Source organism: Nannospalax galili, unplaced genomic scaffold (assembly GCF_000622305.1).
Source record: "Nannospalax galili isolate Female #2095 unplaced genomic scaffold, S.galili_v1.0 scaffold321, whole genome shotgun sequence".
Lineage (NCBI taxonomy): Eukaryota > Metazoa > Chordata > Mammalia > Rodentia > Spalacidae > Nannospalax > Nannospalax galili.
The window spans coordinates 3,574,544-3,592,602 of record NW_008345972.1 but is presented as its reverse complement, the minus strand read 5'-3'; the positions used below and the strand labels follow the sequence as shown (position 1 = coordinate 3,592,602).

Genomic DNA, 18,059 nt, shown 5'->3' with positions numbered 1-18,059 from the left:
CTCCAGGAAGGCTGCATCAACCTATGAATCTGACTTGGGTCCTCCAAGATGTGATAGGAGGTAATATTTTGTTTCAGATCTCTGAAGTAGCACCTCCAGCTACTTGGTTCTCAACTCTGCCCTCCTGTTTAGATGGCTTCTTTGATTTCAATCCTAAGGGAGGTGCACATCCTTACACTCGAATTCTCCAGGCCCATACAAAAAACCAGGGTGGTTCTATGTTTGCCCAGGGCCTGGAACTCCAAAATACAAGTCCCAGAGAAACAGGTATGGAGGGGATAGCACTACTTATTGTGCTCGCTGTGGGGCTGTGAAACAATGGGACACATATGGTGGACCCCCCCCCCCCAGGGAGGAGATCTTATTAAGGTAACATGGGAACAATCAATACCCACTATCAATCCCTCCAGAGTCTGGGTGATGAAAAACATGGGATGAGGGAGTGCCCATGATTGGGCCCCCAAGGTACTAGTCAGGGGGGGAATGAGAGACCTGAGTGACTCCATCTTGGATAAAACCTCCATGGGACTCACCCAGCCCTGAGCCCTGTTCCAGGAAAAACCGCACACACACAAAAAAAAAGTATACTTGGAATGGATAGAGAACAACTCCCCCACTAATGGTCAATTAACCAAGGACAGAAAAGCACTAAAAGTCCAGATGTCTTTTTAAATTTCCTGAAGCCAGCAGTTTATGGTTTGGCAGTGGGCTGCAACCAATCAGATGTTTGCCAGGCTGGAGATCCCCTACTCCCCTACTTACTGAACTTGCTGAAATAAACCTATAAAAACCTCTGTCTCTCAAAGCAAGGGGTCTCACATCTGAGATCCGCTAGGTCGGTGACAGAGTGGACCCAAGTTTAAGCTTGTAACAATAAAAAACCCTTGTATGTTTGCATCGGTCGGCTCTTTGGTGGTCTTTGGGGTCTCGTAAACTGGGCACAACAATAGCTCACAAAGTAGATAGCCCAGGCATGGGACAGGACATCTGCACCTTTTGATCAATAGCTAGGCCAGGCTAATTGGGCTAGGAATCAGTCAAATGGTCATTGCAATTATAAAAACAGGTATCATTGGCAGAAATTTATGTATCTGTCATATTTGATTTACACTTTTTTGTTGTTGTTGTCTTTTTTGAGACAGGATCTCCTTGTAGCCCCAGCTCTCCTGGAACTCACTATGTAGACCAGGCTGGCCTGGAACTCACAAAGATCCACCTGCCTCTGCCTCCCAAGTGCTGGGATTAAAGGCTTGTACCACCAAGCCCGGCCTTTGACCTACACTTTTGATGGACTAATTGGACAAAGTGCTTCATTAAATTATTTGGTGAACTTCTATTTTCTTAGTTTCACATCTTCATCAGCAGTTAGACATGGTGAGTGGGAAGCAAGAACTTCAAGACATTACAGAGTAAAAAACATCTCAGGGGGCTGGAGAGATGGCTCAAGGGTTAAGAACACTGGTTGTTCTTGCAGAAGACCCGGGTTTGAATCCAAGCACCCACATGGCAGCTAGCAACTGTGTGTAACTCCAGTCCCAGGGGATCCGACAGCCTCTTCTGACCTCAGCAGGCATTGCAGGATATGGGTGCACTTACCTACATGCAGGTAATACACGCATACACATACAAAAAAAAAAAATCTCAGGGTAGCGAAAACATTACTGAGTAGTAAAACACCACAGAGTTGCATTTCAAAGTATCTACCTAGTAAGTAAAACAAAAGGAAACTACAAAATAGCTTAATAGAAGATTATACAAGAATACAGTCATAAGACTATAACTTCTGGCCAGGCGTGGTGGTGCATGCCCTTAGTCCCAACACTCGGGAGGCAGAGACAGGCAGTTCTCTGTGAGTTCAAGGCTAGCCTGGTCTATCTACATAGTGAGTTCCAGGCCAGCTGGGGCTATGGGGAGACCCTGTCTCAAAAAGACCCCCCTCCAAAAAATTCACTTAAAAGGAAACCACATTACAAAAACCATGTATTGCCTGCCTGTAGGTAAGTGCACCCATGTCGTGCAATGCCCATGAAGGACAGAAGAGGCTGTGGATCCTCTGGAACTGGAGTTATGGACAATTTTGCCTTTATGGTGGACAACAAAGCTATCTATGACATCTGTTGGCACAACCTGGACATCGAGCTTCCCACATACACCAACCTTAATCATCTGATTGGGCAGATCATGTCCTCCATCACAGCCTCCCTGAGGTTCAATGGGCCCTAAATGTAGACTTGACAGAATTCCAGACCAACCTGGTCCCATAACCCCTCATCCACTTCCCACTGTCCACCCTGGTCATCTCTGCTGAGAAGGCCTACCATGAGCAGCTCTCCGTGGTTGAGATCACCAATGCCTGCTTTGAGCCAGCTAATCAGATGGTCAAATGTGACACTCGTTGTGGCAAGTACATGGCCTGCTGCATGTTGTACAGGGGGGATGTAGTCCCAAAAGATGTCAACGCAGCCATTGCCACCATCAAGACCAAGCACACCATCCAGTTTGTGGATTGGTGTCCAACTGGATTTAAGGTAGGACTGGGTGCTGTGACGTCACTGTACTTTCTGCTGTATAATCATGCTGCCCCAGGTATAGCCTTGAGAAAGAATGCCCCTTTTCACATTAGGCCACAATAAAGCATGTGTAATAACTTGTTAAGTGATTTACACTTTTCCAAATATATGATGTGCCCTTTTTCTTGCAATTACTTTTTAAATTCATGGGTCATATGAGAATACTGAGGCGCACCTTTAGGTGTCCCAAGCTTTTTTATGATGGGGAAGAAAGTTCAGTGGTGATACGACTCCACCCCTGGTTTCACATCCTGGTTGCTCTATTGCTCATTTTAGAGGGACATTTGTCAGGTTCTCTTTTAGAAATGGCAGTCTAGGGGCTGGAAAGATGGCTCAGTGGTTAAGAACACTGGTTGTTCTTGCAGATGACCTGGGTTCAAATCCCAGCACAGCTAACAACTGTCCATAACTGAATGGCAGCTAACAACTGTCCGTAACTCCAGTTCCAGGGGATCTGACAGTGTCTTCTCTCATTTGCGGGCATTGCAGGACACGGGTGCACTTACCTACACGCAGGCGATACATGCATACACATAATATAAAAATAATAAAGAAAATATTTTTTAAGAAAAGAAGAAAGAAAAAAATGGCGGTCTAGCTGGGCTGTCTTCCTAGGTCCTGTTAACTGCCATCTGCTCACCAGAGCAGGGAAAGGTCACTCACCACCTTAGCATATTCTCAGGTGTTTACCCTCCTTCAGCTCTAACATGTACTTTGCCTAGTTTACTATTTTTTTTTCTACATATAAATACATTTCTAATTGATTTTCTTTTTACAAAGTCTAAGGTGTATCTTATTTATATAACAGGATACTCTTCATGTGTTACACTGTATGGATGTGTGACAATTTAAATGGTTCTGTTTCCAGTTTTGCCATTAGTGATTCAAGTACAATCTTTTTAAAAAGAAATTACTTTATCTGTATGAGTGTATTGCCTGCATGTATGTAAGTGTACCTGTGTTATGTAATGTCCGCAGATGTCAGAAGAGGGTATAAGATCCCAACCATGTGGATGCTGGGAACCAAACCTGGGTCATTTGCAAAATCAGTCAGTGCTCTTAACCACTGAACCACCTTTCCAGCCCAAGTACATACAGTCTTATAGGTTGTTTTATGTTCTGTGTGGGTGAATCTAAAACATGAAAATTTACAGAGTTGGGGCTGGAGACATGGGTCAGCGGTTAAGAACACTGGTTGTTCTTGCAGAAGACCTGGGTTTGAATCCCAGCACCCACAGGGCAGCTAACAACTGTCCATAACTCCAGTCCCGGGGATCTCACAGCCTCTTCTGACCTCCGTGGGCATTGCACAACACAGGTACACTTACCTACATGCAGGCAATACACGCATACACATAAAATAAAAATAATAAAAGTAAAAAAAAAAAAAAAAAGAAAATTTACAGAGCCAAAGAATATAAAATGTGCCAGGTGTGGTGCTGTACCCCTTTAGTCCCAGCACTCAGGAATATAAAATATTGGTAATTTTAAAAACTATGGTGCTAGTTTAAACTGCATCTCCAGCTCCCAAATCTTTTTGTTTTGTTTTTGTTTTTGAGACAGGGTCTGCAGCTCCAACTGGCCTGGAACTCACCATGTAGACCAGTCTGACCTTGATCTCACACAGTTCTGCCTGCCTCTGCCTTTCAAGTGCTGGGTTTAAAGGCATGGGCCACCTTGCCCTGATACAGTCCCCAACTTTTACCAAATTTCTAAATTTCACTGTATTCTCCCCTTCTTTGGTAGGAGGGCATTAACAACCAGCCTCCCACCGTGGTGGTTCCCGGGGGGAGATCTGGCCAAGGTGCAGCGGGGAGTGTGCATGCTGAGCAACACTACTGCCATCACAGAGGCCTGGGCTCGCCTGGATCACAAGTTTGACCTATTGTATGCCAAAGGGGCCTTTGTGCACTGGTACGTGGGAGAAGGCATGGAGGAGGGGGAGTTCTCTGAGGCTTGGAGGACCTGGCACCGCTGGAGAAAGATTATGAAGAGGTGGGTGTGGATTCTGTGGAAGCAGAGGCAGAATACTGAGTGCAGGGGTGCAGCTGGCAACCACCCCGTTGTTATCTCCGCGCCACTGTTAAGATTACAGGATATATTTACTTATTAAAGTTTCTGTATTACCTTATCTGTGTACTGTTCTTTTAGAGACATTAATAGGGATGTCTGTATGCTCAGTTAAAAGCTTCTAACTAGATACGGGAATTAGGATAGCATTTTATTTTAAATTGAAGAGCGAAGTCCCTCACACCATGCTTCACTGACTAACCTTGAAAGTGTCTTTCCTCCCTGTCTTGTGCGAGGGCGGGTGTTTGTGTGTATGCAGCGTGTATCCAAGGGCTGTGGAAACTCGGTTTCTGACACTTCACTTCTACAAGATGTCATTAGCTTTCCTCCTTGGCCGTTACCTTCCTTACGGATGTAAACATCCTACCCATCCCATGTCCCCAGATTGTGCCTGAGTCACACACGCCTTTTTTCTTTTTTAATATTTATTATTTTTATGTGTATGTGTGTATTTTGCTACATGTAGGTACGTGCGCCCCGGTCGTGCAATGCCCGCCGAGGTCAGAAGAGGGCATTGGATCCCATGGAACTGGAGTTAGGGACGGTTAGCCACCGTGTGGGTGCTGGGAATCGAACATGGGTCCTCTGCAAAAGCAACTAGAGCTCTTAACCGCTGAGCCATCCCTCCAGCTCCACACTCGCCTTAAGACACACCCCCACTGCCCACCCCCATCCTGGTATGTAAGTTGTTTTGAGTACTGGTCTTGGGTTCCTCCATGCAACAACCAGGTAGGGTTTTCTTCGCAGGATATCAGCTTACGAGGTCCCCAGAGCCCCACAGTCCCGCACACAACCGCTCCATCCCGCGACCTCGGCCAGGCCCCGCCCTCGTATACACAAACGAGCCACGTAGACAACAGTATTACCCAGAGCGCCCTCCCAGCATCCGGTACCCACCCACTAGGCGCTCTTCCGGTTCCGCCCCTCGGGGCGACCACGGCTCGCTGCCCCTGTCTCTATGCTACCAACTTCCGCCGCGATCCACCTATCGCGGGACTTTGGCGGCGCAGCAATGGCAAGGCTGTGAGTGCAGCTGATGGGAGTCTAGAGGACTGGCTGGCACGGGATTGGGACACATTGGGTTGCGGGAGGCTGTACAGGCCCAGGCCCTGGCCCTCTGGAGGGAGCGGCGGCTGGGGGCGCGAAGCCAGTGCTACCCCCAACGGCCGCCCGCGACCCAGATCCCGCCCCTTCCCCAGATGCCGCGACACTGCTCCGCCGCCGGCTGCTGCACACGGGATACGCGCGAGACTCGCAACCGCGGCATCTCCTTCCACAGGTCAGCGCGCGTGCGTGGTGGCTAGCCGTGCTTCCTTGCGCAGGCATTGGCGTTGCCAGCACGTTAGGCCGTACCGGAGACGGCGCCTTCCTCAGGTCCGGGAGAGGCTTGCAGTGTGAACGGGCGGGTGAAAGGGGTCTGAGCCGGAATCTGAGTCCAGCCCCGAACCGGACGGGACGTGTACCTGGCTTGGACTCTCACTGACTTTTTCCTGCTAGATGATGCTGAGCAGACCTCTTGGCCTCGGTTTCCTCTCCTCCCAACCGGGTGGTAGTCTGGAAGGGTCGCGAGGAGGTTTGCCCTTCTGTCTTGGGGAGCTTGGGTAGCATGAACGCAGGGAATTCGGTGCTCACGGCTTTGTGGCTCTGCAGACTTCCCAAGAAGGACAACCCGAGGCGCGGCTTGTGGCTGGCCAACTGTCAGCGGCTGGACCCCAGCGGCCAAGGCCTATGGGACCCGGCCTCTGAGTACATCTACTTCTGCTCCAAACACTTCGAGGAGAACTGCTTTGAGCTGGTGGGAATCAGGTGGGCCAATAACCTCAGGACAGGTTGTGGGGCATCAGAGCAGTGGGTAGAATGAGCAGCTAGCTCTAAAGTCCTTATGAGAAGGTCCTTGAACAGCTGGAATGAGCAGACAGGCAAACCTAGTGTCAAAGGTGCTGTTTCCTTTTCCAAGTTCTTCTAAAAAATATTTTAAGCCGGGCGTGGTGGTGTACACCTTTAGTCCCAGCACTTGGGAGGCAGAGGCAAGTGGATCTCTGTGAGTTCAGGTCAGCTGGGGCTACAGGGAGACCCTGTCTCAAAAAGACACCCCACCCCCGGCCAAATTTAATTTTTATGTGTTTGTGCATGTAAGTGCACCTGTATTATGCAGTACCATGGAGGTCAGAAAAGGGCTTTGGATCTCCTGGAACTGGAGTTACAGGGTTGTTAGCTGCTATGTGGGTGCTGGGAATCAAACCTGGGTCCTCTGAAAGAGCAGCCAGTGCTCTTAACTGCTGAGCCGTCTCTCCAGTCCCTCATTTTCCTTTCACTGTACTGTTCTGTGCCATTGATACCAGAGAAAGAAAAACAGCCTTTTGAGAATGGGGAGATGGCTTAAGTCAGTAAAGAGCTTGCATGAGGACCCAAGTTTTACGAGAATCCTAAGCACTCATGTAAAAAGCCAGCGTGGTTGCCTGTCCGTAATTCCAGTGCTGGGAGGTGGAGACAAAAGATCCCTGGAGCTCACTGATCAGCTAGTCTAGCCCATTTGGTGAGCCTTAGTGAGAGACTCTCAACAAAATAAAGTGGAAGGCCAGGCTTGACTGCCTTTAATCCCAGTACTTGGGATACAGAGGCAGACAGATAGCTCTCAATTGGAGGCCAGCCTGGTCCATATAGCAATTTTCAGGCCATGTGGAGCTTGATAGTGAGACCCTGCCTCAAAAAAAAAAAAAACAAATACTAATAAAGTGGAGAATAATTAGCCTCTGGTCTCTACACACACACGAAAAACAGCCTTACCAGAGGGCATTCAGCACGCAGTCCTTCCTGTTTTGACGGGTCCACTTGGCCCTGCTAATGGGAGTTTTTGCACTCACCTCAACTCTGAGGAGGCTTGGAGGGAAGAGATTAGTGTGACTCTGCCTAACTTGGCATTTGTTGGCAGTGTACCTTCTAGCCTCCCTCAGCACTAGTATTAAAGATCTTACACTGGGGTTCTGGGGCAATGTCAGCCTGATGTGGCAGCACTTGTTCTCCTATTCATCTGGGCTGCTTTTCCCCACAGTGGGTATCACAGGCTGAAGGAAGGGGCAGTCCCCACCATATTTGAATCCTTCTCCAAATTGCGCCGGACAGCCAAGACCAAGGGGCATGGTTACCCACCTGGCCTGCCTGATGTCAGCCGGCTGCGGCGATGCAGGAAGCGGTATGTACTACAGGAGGGAGGATGCCCTGCCCCACTGCAGGGCTGAGAGACTGGGCTTTATGGTTTTTGCCACCATCCTCACTGAACAGGGTTCTTGCTGCCTAGACCTGGTGAATGGGGATCAAGTGTTAGGCTTATAAAAGGGACCTGAAAGACCCTTGATCTGGCCTGTCAATCACTCTCTCTCTCCCTCCTAGCTGCTCTGAAGGCCAAGGACCCACAACTCCATTTTCTTCACCTCCTCCTCCTGATGTCATCTGCTTTCCTGTGGAAGAGGCTTCAGCACCTGCCACTCTGCCTGCATCCCCAGCTGTGAGGCTGGAGCCTGGCCTTAGCAACCCCTTCTCAGATCTTCTGGACCCTCTAGGTGCTCAGGCAGATGAAGCTGGCTGTAGTGCCCAGCCTTCACCCGAGCGCCAGCCTTCCCCTCTAGAACCGCGGCCTGTCTCCCCATCTGCCTACATGTTACGCCTGCCACCACCTGCTGGAGCCTACATCCAGAATGAACACAGCTACCAAGTGGGGAGTGCCTTGCTCTGGAAGAGGAGGGCTGAATCAGCTCTTGATGCCCTGGACAAAGCCCAGCGCCAACTGCAGGCCTGCAAGCGGCGGGAGCAAAGGCTGCGGCTGAGGCTGACCAAGCTGCAACAAGAGCGGGCACGGGAGAAGCGGGCACAAGCAGATGCCCGCCAGACCCTGAAAGAGCATGTGCAAGACTTTGCCATGCAATTGAGTAACAGCATGGCCTGAGAAGGGACTACCCACCAAGGTTCTGGTCTCTTCCTCAGAATCTGCCAGGAAAGGGACTTGGTCTGAACTGCATCCTCCAGAGCTGCCAGTGTCACAATAAAGTGGATGCTAGAAAGAGAGCCTGCTGTCTGGCTCAGCTGGGGTGCCAGGGTTCTCCCCAGACAGTGGCCAAAGCCTCAGAGGGTTCAGACCCTGGCACCCAGCCTCTTAGCTGTGGGGAGCTAACCACTTTTGTTCACAGCTCCTCTGCTTATGTAGTTTGTTACCCACAGTGTTCTCTAAAGGAATAGGATGTTATGAGTAGAAGGTGGTACCTGGCACCCTTTGAGTCCTAAACAGTCTTGACATAAGAAGGCCAGCCCCTTTGAGTCCATTCGTAAAAGCTAATCCAGTCCATATGAGTTGTTTTTTTTTTAAACATGGTTTCGTGTAGGCCAGGCTGGCTTCTGTAGGCAAGGATGCCCTTGAACTCCTAATCCTCCAGCTTCTACCTTCCAGGTGCTCAGATTACAGGCATGTGACCCCAGTGCTTGGTCTCTAATTTGGTGTTTATGCAGAGACATAGCAGGCTTCTGTCTACATGCTCCATCTGCCTGGCCAATCAGGAGGCCTGCCCCTGCACTAACCCACTCCTAGCCCTGTATTCCTCAAATCCAAGGGGATGTGTCAGTCACGAACCTAGGGTGCTGTACTAGGCAGGTAGCAAGCCTCCATCAAGAAAACTTTGAGTCTTCTGAAGTGTGGTAAGAGACTCTCAGGTCTTAGACACAATTATGCAGGTCCCTAGGCTTCATGGTAGCTGTGTCTGTCCATCTACAACCTCTCCTGACTGGTCCGTGGCCTTATAGCCCAAGCATATGTAAATTTCTAGTCATACCTGGCACATAGTATTCTGAAGTTTTCTTTTGGGGGCCCTGGGTGTATAGCTTTATTCATATTCTATGTAGAGGAGACAGCAGACAGGCTGGTTACAAGTGTCACAATGGAGCAGGGTTTGCAATTTGGGACTTTCACACCCTGCCCCTCACCCCAGAAGCAGAAGATTGAATGAGGCTGTCTTGGGGACATGGCTATGTGGTACAGCACAGTTGACTCACCTGCCTGGCTGGCCACTTTGGGCTGGTACTTTAGATACTGACATCCCCTACTACCAACCTTAGCTGTAGCCTGCTGCTTCTTCAAAGGACTGTTCTTTGGCATGGCCACCTGCCTCAGCCCTTGCCCTACACCTCTCTTCCCAGGTCATCCTATACCAGGCTACTTTATAGCTGGCTAGCTCTGTGGTTCTGCTAACTTCAGCTAAGGGTACCAGCCTGTAAACCAGGGCCTATCTACCTAGAGTCCCACAGCAAGGGCTGGATGGAACAGAGTAAAGAAATGAGTTCTTAAGGCCAAGAAGCATTTCCCACAAAAGATCTGGCTTCCCAGGAGATAGGACAAAGTGGGTTCCTGCACTTGGTCCCAAAAAAGGTAAACTGCTGCGCTGGGATGCAGACGTTGATGACCTGCTAGGGTGACAAGGGTGGATGCCCTGAACTGGCCAGGGCTCTCAGGAGGGGAGGAGCTGGCCTGGATGATTCCCCTAGTCCCCTCCCCATGTGAGTTGTTGACATGGGTAAGACAGGCTGAACTCACTTCTAGGACATCTAGGCCATGGGGCTACAGACTGGTGGTACGGAGGGGCAGAGGCTAGTGGTGGCAACTATATGCCAGCAAAACATGTATGCAGTGCTGCTGTGGCTTTAATGGAGGCATGTCTATGACAGAATAAATACATAGGGACATCTCTGCTGGCTTTCTGGCCCAGGTATGTACGGTGTAGGCTAGAACATGGAGCTCTGCTGGAAGCTAGGCTAAGTATAGCTTGGCTGCCCTATGGGCTGGGAGCAAAACCCTCCAAAATTCATTTCTAGGGTCAGACCACTGTTACTGGTCCCCATTCATAAGCTCTGGGGTAAGAAATCCTCACAGACTTTGGGAGAATAGGGTACAGCCCAGTTGCTGGAGATACTGCTAAGCCCTCATCCCTTGACAGTGGGATCTAGTGTGTAGATCCACAATACATCCTTGGGGAACCCAAAGCCACACTTCCAGCATCTCTACAGCTGAATGGTGTCCCTGAGCCCTGGCCTCCCACCCCAGAGAGGTGTCAGGTGGAAAGGGAGCCTGCTTCCACTTGCCATTTTCTGTGGGACCTGTGTCCACAGCTGTGCAGAAACTGGGGACCCTTGGCCCCACAGGTGTGGTCACTCTGCAGGTTGAGATGTGACCAATCTGGCAGCATCATTCTCCAAACAGGGCCCACAGAGATCCTCAGATGTCAGCACCCAGCTCTGCACACTGCTTGTCAGAGATGTGGGAGGCCAGGGAGTCTATGATGTCCAGCAGCAGCTGCTGGCTCAGCAACCGCAGTGTGGGCAGCTTAGAGACCTGCACAGATGACCAAAACTAGATGGAACCAGACTCAAGGCCTAGGGTAGGCAGTTGAGTCCTCTTAGAGTCCAGCGTGCTCAGGGCTTGGCTGGCTCTGAGGGTAGTGGGCAATGGCCAAAAGGTACCAGGCCTGTGGGAAGGGCTGGGGTCTGGAGCACTAGGGCCATAGCCTGACCTTGGTGAACTGGTGCACAATGATGTGCAGGCAGTGCCGCTTCATGTCCAGTGCCTGTGTCTTGTCAGCTGCCTCCAGAATCTGAAATGACAGTAACTGTGAGGCACTGCACTAGGCCACCTACCCACAGAGGGAGGTGTGGCCTGTGCGCACCAAGGCACTACCTGCAGCACATTCTGCACGGTCACATTCATCTCTAGGTTCTGCTTGCAGTATGCCTGTAGTCGGTTGTTATAGAAGCCGTAATAGTAGGGGGCTGCAAAAAGGTAGCTGGATGCAAGTTAAAGAGCCGCCAGTTCAAAGGATACTATCTACCTGCATTCACCCATGTATCTTGCCCTTCCCTCTCCTGGGGATGGTGCTGCTGGAACCCCACGCACCCAAGGAGCCAGGGCTCCAATTCAGGCTCTGGCTAGCTTGCTCTCTAAACTGGTTCTGAACCACTTCAGGACTCAAAGGCCCCATTCACGACCCAAAGAAAACCTGAATCCTCTCACTGCTGTGTGCACGTTTTCAGAACCTCTGCACAGTCCATTCAAGATCCAAAGTAAATGTGAATCCTCTCACGCCCATTTGTAGAACCTCTCCAAGGCCTCACTGGCCCCCAGCAGCATCCTTGCACCTCTGGTTGAAACCCCACTGACAAGGGAGTATGAGGAATCACTTCATGTCCGTCTTCCTGTCAAATAGTGATAACTAGCTCTCTTACCCCAGGTGGTTATGAGGGTTGAGACACAACCATCCTGACTGTAAAGCCTCCCTCTAGCTGCCCACCTCCTTGAAGCCCCTGGAGAACAGCAGGCCTAGCACGAGCACTGACGAATCCTCCAAATGACGAACCAAGCTAAGAGCACCAGCCAACAGGGTACATGGGCCCAAACATGCCTAAGCGGTGCTATGACTCCCTCAGTGGTGACCCAGGAACACCCATGGGTAAAAGGATACAGTGAGTCTTCAGGGGGCATGTTGACCTCACCGTAGTAGATGTAACGCAGCATAGACTCAAAGGCCTGCCTGCTGGGCACCATCTCCCCGATGGAAATATTCACCTGCCCGTCCTCTGGCATGAAGGACCGGAACATGGCCTCAAAGTAGCTGCAAACAGGGAGGCAGACCCCAGCTCTCAGGGGAAGAGCCAGCATCCAGGCCCTGTCCCACTCTACTTCAACCTACCTAGAGCGGGCAGCCAGGATGGCTTTGTGGGCAGGCCGTGGCTGGCCATCCAGCAGTAGTGTGATGTCACAGAACTCTGAGCCTGCTCCCTCCAGGTATGCCTTCATGTCCTGGATCAGAGATGTGCCTGGGGGTTGTAAAATGACCCTGAGAAGACGTCCCTCCTCAACTCTCAATGAAGAGGTGGGTTTGTATTTTAGGCTGGATATCCAATAGGTACCACCTCTCCACACTACCATGTTGCTGCCCTGCTCAAAGCTTCCCCAAGCCAGAAATGGGGGACACTAGCCCCTCTTCTCTCCTCCCTTCAGCCCTTGAGTCACCTGGAAACCAGCCCCTGGCCTGGCCCTCAGGCCTGCTGCCCCAATATCTGATTTCTCACAATGTGGCCTATGTGCCTGGCTCCTAGCCTTATGCTGGACTCCCCTCCAGCACATCTTTTGGTCTCAGGTGCCTCCAGGTGTCCAGTGACTAGGGTCAGTACATGCCCCAAAGAGAGCTGGAGTGGATGTGATGTGTCTTCCCTTCTTCACTGCATAGGACAAGAAGCAATGGAGCATAGGCAGCTGTAGCTGCCTTACTCTCACTCAACTTCGGAGCTCAGCAGTTGGTCACTTGTCCCCAAGAAATCAGATCAGTCCACCCAGCTGGAGGATCCCAGGTCACCGAGAAGTGAGCTTCATGGGTGTCTAGGCTTGCTGGCACAGTGCCTACTGTTGAAAGGCTTGTAGGTTCTTCAAGACTTTTTGCCTCTGTCCCTCCCTGCCCTTGTACCTGGGTCACAGAGCCACCCCTGCCCCCAGGGGTGCTCTCCATGGCTCCCAAGTCTCCCAACACCATCTCCCTACATCCCAGGAAGTGCAGACGCGCTCTCTACCAATGTCCACAGGCTGATCTGAGGGTGTACGAGGGGATGGCTGCTGCTTCCGCCGCACAATCTCCACAATCAGTGGGGAGGAGAGGCGCTCAAACTCCTTCATCATGATCACCTGGTTGAAGTGGGACTCCTTCACCACGAAGTTTAGGCAGTGCTCCTGGGATAGACAGGCCAGGCAGGTGAGCGGGGTCAGGCAAAGCCTCAGGTTGGGCAGCAGGGCTTGCAGTAGGAGCAAAGGGACATGCCCCACCCCACCCAAGAGGGCCCAGGCTGTTGAGCACTCCCAGATGCCAGGCTAACCCCAGCCTGCACCTTGAGCTGGCCCAGCTGCAGTCTGGCAGCACTCTCACACACAACCAGCACATTCTGCAGATCCACGGAGGCTTCGATGTACTGCCGACACAGCTGTTCAAGGCGGCACAGCTGGAAGCTCAGGGCTAACTTGTATACGTCCATGATGAGCAGAACGTCCTCCACGTGGCCTGCACCCAAAAGCCCCTGAGCCTTGGGGGACCATGGGAAAGGAGGGAGGGTCTAGAAGAGGGCCCAGGGCTCCCTCCATGGAGAAGTGGGTCAGAGCTGCTAGGTGGCAGCTGGGCCACATGCCAATTTGATGTGATCTGGGATGACTGTGGCTTGTGCCACAGACCTAGCAGCACCACCTCAATCTTCTGCCCGCTCCCTACCCTAATCCACACCACCCTCACCCCAGGCAAACCTTTCCGTGGGTACTTGATCTTGTCTGTGTACAGGAACTGCATGAGCACCTCGAAGGGCCTGGCCTCAGCCTCACGGATGGCCACATGAAACAGTGGTAGTCGTGGCCTGCACACAGCTGTATTGGGGGCCTCCCTTGGAGCCAGGGCTCCTTCCTCCTCCAGCTTCTGTGGGGAGAAGGGAGCTCAAAGCACCCTAATGGACAGGGGACACCTTCCCAGTTAAGGGGGCTGAGACAGAACTTACCTGAGCCAACCGCTCCCGAGCCTGCACGATTTTCCTACGGAGCCAGCGGCTCCGAGCAGTGACAATGGCCACATGGCCCTGCACACACTCTTCCTTCTGCATGAAGAATGATTGATATGTGAGTAAAAGCACAGTACCTTTGCCCCAGGGAACAGTGGCCAGCAGCAGGTCAGGGCAAGCACCACTTTCTGATCAGCTATGCCTCCAAGAGCCAAGTCCACTCAGCAGGCACAGCAGGTAAGACACCAATCAGGTACCTACCTCACCCAGCACAAACTCCACATCGCAGAACTGGCGGCTCTCCCATAGGCGCCCATAGTCCTCATGTAGCGTGCACTTGGGGTAGCAAGAGAACTGAAGAGGGAGAACAAAGGCCATCCCTGAGGCCAGCCACCCATGTGACCCTCAGGCCAGGGGGCAAGTGAGTGTGGCTGAGGACTACCCTGACTTGGGCCATGACCAGGAAGGACTCCCACTTCCTCTCTTATCTTTGATGGGCCGCTGGGCTTTAGCTAGGCTGTGATGTCTCCAATAAACCTGGACCCAGGTATTCAAGGAGGCCCCATCCCCTTTTCCCCACCCCCAGTGAAACAGAGCTGTCCATGATGCCAATGTCCCTGGGGCCCCTATCCCAATCACCTGTTCCTCCAGGCCTGGGAAGGGGCTGCCAAGAGGTTCCTGCCAGCCTTGCTTCTGCCCTTCTCCAGGCTGTGGGTTCTCTGGAGGCTCCAGGGCAGAGCCCAGCATGGCCTACTCCCTTACTGGTTCTACTGTGAGTTCTTCTCTGAAGCTGAGGCTCTACCTGCCCTAGTCTACACTGAGGCTCCCTCACTCCTGGTGTCACCTCAGCCTACCTGAACCTAGAACTCCCGACCCTCTCTTCCAGACTGCTCAAGAGATGCCACCACCCCACAGGCTTGACCTAGCAACAGGGACCCTTGCACAGCCCTACCCCCACTCACTGGGCTTCAGTTATCTCACTGGGGCCTGTCCTCCCAGCAGACCTCAGATCCACAAGCCACACACACCTGGAACCTGTACATTTCCCCACTGCGAATGTTGTTGTCCACAGTGCCCCCGAAGATGTACATGGCATCAGAGATGACAGCAGCTGCATGGAAAAGCCTCCCGCTGGGCAGCTGGAGAGGACAAGTAGAGAAGGAGATGGGATGGGACAGTCTCCAGCAGTGGATCTAGCTATAGCCAAGCTGTGGACAGGACATGGCTCATGTGGCCATGAAAAAGGAAAGGCTCAGGATTTCAATTCCTTGGACAGATTTCCTAGGTGCCACTTCAGGCACAGGGGGAAGCTGGGGCCATATGAATGGGTTGGGGGCATGGTAGGCTTACAGGTCCAGGGGTGAACAGAGTAGTCAGTCCAGAGTGCTACTCTAGAGAGCAAAGCCTGGGATTCCGAGGGCCATGTGTTGCTGTGTGACCCAAGCAAGTTCTTCTAGGGGCCTGTCTCCCCAACTGTGAAAGAGTTCCTGTTTTAAGGAGTAATGGAATTTTAACAAGGGTCTCTGACACTCACCTCTGAGGCCAGCTGGGTGGGCTGCTTAGCCGAGGTGGTGCCAAAGTCTAGGCCAAACACATCACGGGACTTCTTAAAGCCACCCCGCTCCTCTGAGGTTAGGGTAGGTGCCTCCTCAGAAGCGGAAGCACGCTCAGGCACCTCAGCCCCACCGACCTTGAAGATGAGACATGAATACTGGTCACCATCCTGCCAGGGCTTGTCATGGGTTCCAGACAAGGGATGACCTATAGGGTGAGGCTTTGAAGGTGCCCAGCTGTTAGCTATGGTGCTTCCCAGGAGGTCTCAGGATAGCAGCACAGTGTAGACAGGTGTGAAAAACCTATAGACTACAGGCAGAAGGGATTAGAGGGCCAGAAGGAAGGAGTCCAGGACTCCTCAAGTGGCTCTTCTTAGCTATATGGAGCCTCGGGAGCCCCTTGAGGCTAGGGGTACAGGCTAGAAGCCACTGGCACCCAGCTAGTGGGTCAGCCCTGGGTCCCTGTGGCAGCACTCACCTCGCTGTCAGAGCTGGGCTGGACAACCTCCCAGGTCTGGAAATCCACGTCATAGCAGTGCAGCTCATTGGGCAATGTGTTGTCTGCTGCACCCCCAAACACATAGAGATGGCGGTCAAAGGCCACCATGGTGTGTCCATAGCGCCGCTGTGGAGGGGGTGGGGAGCCCCGGAGCAGGTGCTCAGTAGGGATGCGTGTCCACCTGGGGGCATGACCATGAACAAGTTCTGGGGTAGGGGTTCTGCACTCAGTCTCCAGTGAACACATTCCCAATAAAAGGTCCTCCTATGATGGCCCCCAGAAGTCCATATAGTGCCAGCCCAGAATCTAGATGGGGGAAGGGCACAGACCTATGTGTCCAGCATCCCTTTTTGTATTTAGCCCTGCCCACCTCTACACAACCGACCATGAGGCCATCTCCCACCACCACCATGGCAGCTATGACAGGGACCTCTTCCAGTCTGCTCTGGGAATAGAGCTGTGCAGATACGTGTGAGATCCCAGTTGCTGTGCTCACCGCCCAGACAGCAGAGTCCCTACCCTAGAAGTTTCTGGTCCCCACATCTTGCATTTCCAGTACGTTTACCCTCCAAGGGGTGCACAGAACCTTCCAAAAAATCGTCATTTTGGCTCAGTTAACTGAAGAACCAGGATACATGTTGGTTATTCCATCTGGCTCCATGCCTGCCCCAGCGTTCAATAGGATTCCCTCCACCCAGGATGCCTGGGCCCTTCTATCCATCCCCAATCAGGACAGCAGATCCTGAATCCCTCCCAAACCCTGCTCCCTCGCCTCTGTTATTTCCAGTTAGACGCTAACCCCATTACAGGGTCCAAGGTCACCTAGCAGCCAAGAAAGGGATAGGCACTGCTGTACCATGCCTATCTTCTGCCATTACGAGATCGGTGCTGGCCACCTTTGTTAGTGGTGGCAACAACCCAGCTATTCACAGCCTTCACACTCAGACTTCATACTTCTGACTCAGGTCCTGTCTTGCTGAGCATACCCAAGGGCCTGTGAAAGTGCCAAACTCCACATTCCAGGCTGCATGTTCCTGCTATATGTGGGAGCTTAGGAGGAGACTGCGACCATCACCAGACATAGGCGTGAGCATTAATTGTGCCCCTCCCGACCCAGGGAACTCACATCTTGTCCTTGAATTCAAACTGGAAAAGGTTGTTGGTTATCTTGGCTCCACTCTGTCCTGAGAACACAAACATCTTGTCCCGGCACACAGCCACAGGGAAGTTGCAGCAGGATGGTGGGATCTCGCCACTCTGGGCAACCTGGAATGGGGTTTTATTTTAGGAATTTCTTTTATGAATGAGATAAACAGCTTACACCCCCATCTTACCCACCCACAAGAGCCTAGTTTTAACAAGCTGGGTCTAAAATCATGAGGTTAATTTAGAGCAAAAATATAAATTTCTACAAGAGAATTCAGGCTCCAAGGAAACTAGTGAACAGCATTCTGCCCTCGGTATGTACAAAGGAGGGTGTACTGGATCAAAATCACATCTGTCACATGTGGTACTCTGCCCATTCAGGGCTCAAAACGTCTTTCTTTTTCTTTTTTTCCATTGCTGGAGATCAAAACCAAGGATATGTACATGCTATGCAAGTGCATAGCACTCAACCAGCACAGAGCTGCACCTTCAGTCCAAAGCTTTCTCTCTCTCTCTCTCTCTCCCTCCTCCCTCCCTCCCTCCTTTGTCTCTGTCTCTGTCTCTGTCTCTGTCTCTCTCTCTCTGTGTGTGTGTGTGTGTGTGTGTGTGTGTGTGTGTGTGCTTGGAAACCAAAAAGAGAATAATATATGTGTGATC

At 51.7% G+C, this 18,059-nt stretch overlaps 2 protein-coding genes and 1 pseudogene across 4 annotated transcripts in view; 2 read left to right on the top strand and 1 right to left on the bottom strand.

Moving 5' to 3' along the window:
- Positions 1-2,085: 2,085 nt before the first annotated feature.
- On the top strand, positions 2,086-4,604 carry LOC103741463 (annotated as a pseudogene).
- A 460-nt stretch (positions 4,605-5,064) lies between these two features.
- On the top strand, positions 5,065-8,979 carry Thap7 (THAP domain containing 7). 3 transcript variants are annotated; one of them, XM_008842248.3, is made up of 5 exons: positions 5,065-5,663; positions 5,840-5,919; positions 6,291-6,446; positions 7,693-7,833; positions 8,031-8,979. In XM_008842248.3, the coding sequence occupies exons 1-5, from the start codon at positions 5,217-5,219 to the stop codon at positions 8,581-8,583; spliced, it is 1,377 nt and encodes a 458-aa protein (XP_008840470.2). In that variant the 5' UTR covers positions 5,065-5,216; the 3' UTR covers positions 8,584-8,979. The 3 variants fall into 3 exon arrangements, with proteins under 3 accessions (XP_008840470.2, XP_008840472.2, XP_029423716.1); XM_029567856.1 differs by having other exon boundaries at positions 5,294-5,663; positions 5,840-6,014; XM_008842250.3 differs by lacking the exon at positions 6,291-6,446.
- Positions 8,980-9,476: 497 nt separating this feature from the next.
- The window catches only part of Lztr1 (leucine zipper like transcription regulator 1), a 21,165-nt gene continuing 12,582 nt past the window's right edge, over positions 9,477-18,059 (bottom strand). The window contains exons 8-21 of the mRNA XM_008842252.2: positions 17,383-17,522; positions 16,236-16,437; positions 15,739-15,894; positions 15,233-15,343; positions 14,466-14,558; positions 14,205-14,300; positions 13,960-14,125; positions 13,554-13,723; positions 13,242-13,398; positions 12,365-12,491; positions 12,137-12,286; positions 11,356-11,461; positions 11,192-11,272; positions 9,477-11,013 (exon numbers count right to left, since the gene is read on the bottom strand). Of these exons, the coding sequence (XP_008840474.1) occupies positions 10,897-11,013; positions 11,192-11,272; positions 11,356-11,461; positions 12,137-12,286; positions 12,365-12,491; positions 13,242-13,398; positions 13,554-13,723; positions 13,960-14,125; positions 14,205-14,300; positions 14,466-14,558; positions 15,233-15,343; positions 15,739-15,894; positions 16,236-16,437; positions 17,383-17,522 (1,872 nt within the window). The 3' untranslated portion in view covers positions 9,477-10,896. The remainder of the gene's footprint in view (positions 11,014-11,191; positions 11,273-11,355; positions 11,462-12,136; positions 12,287-12,364; positions 12,492-13,241; positions 13,399-13,553; positions 13,724-13,959; positions 14,126-14,204; positions 14,301-14,465; positions 14,559-15,232; positions 15,344-15,738; positions 15,895-16,235; positions 16,438-17,382; positions 17,523-18,059) is intronic.

Excerpts from the sequence above, each read along its gene's own strand:
- Thap7 (XM_008842248.3), top strand. The coding sequence starts at position 5,217 with ATGGGTCCTCTGCAAAAGCAACTAGAGCTCTTAACCGCTGAGCCATCC. Across the intron at positions 5,920-6,290 it reads CGCGGCATCTCCTTCCACAG|ACTTCCCAAGAAGGACAACC; the intron begins GTCAGCGCGCGT and ends GTGGCTCTGCAG. Across the intron at positions 7,834-8,030 it reads CTGCGGCGATGCAGGAAGCG|CTGCTCTGAAGGCCAAGGAC; the intron begins GTATGTACTACA and ends TCTCCCTCCTAG.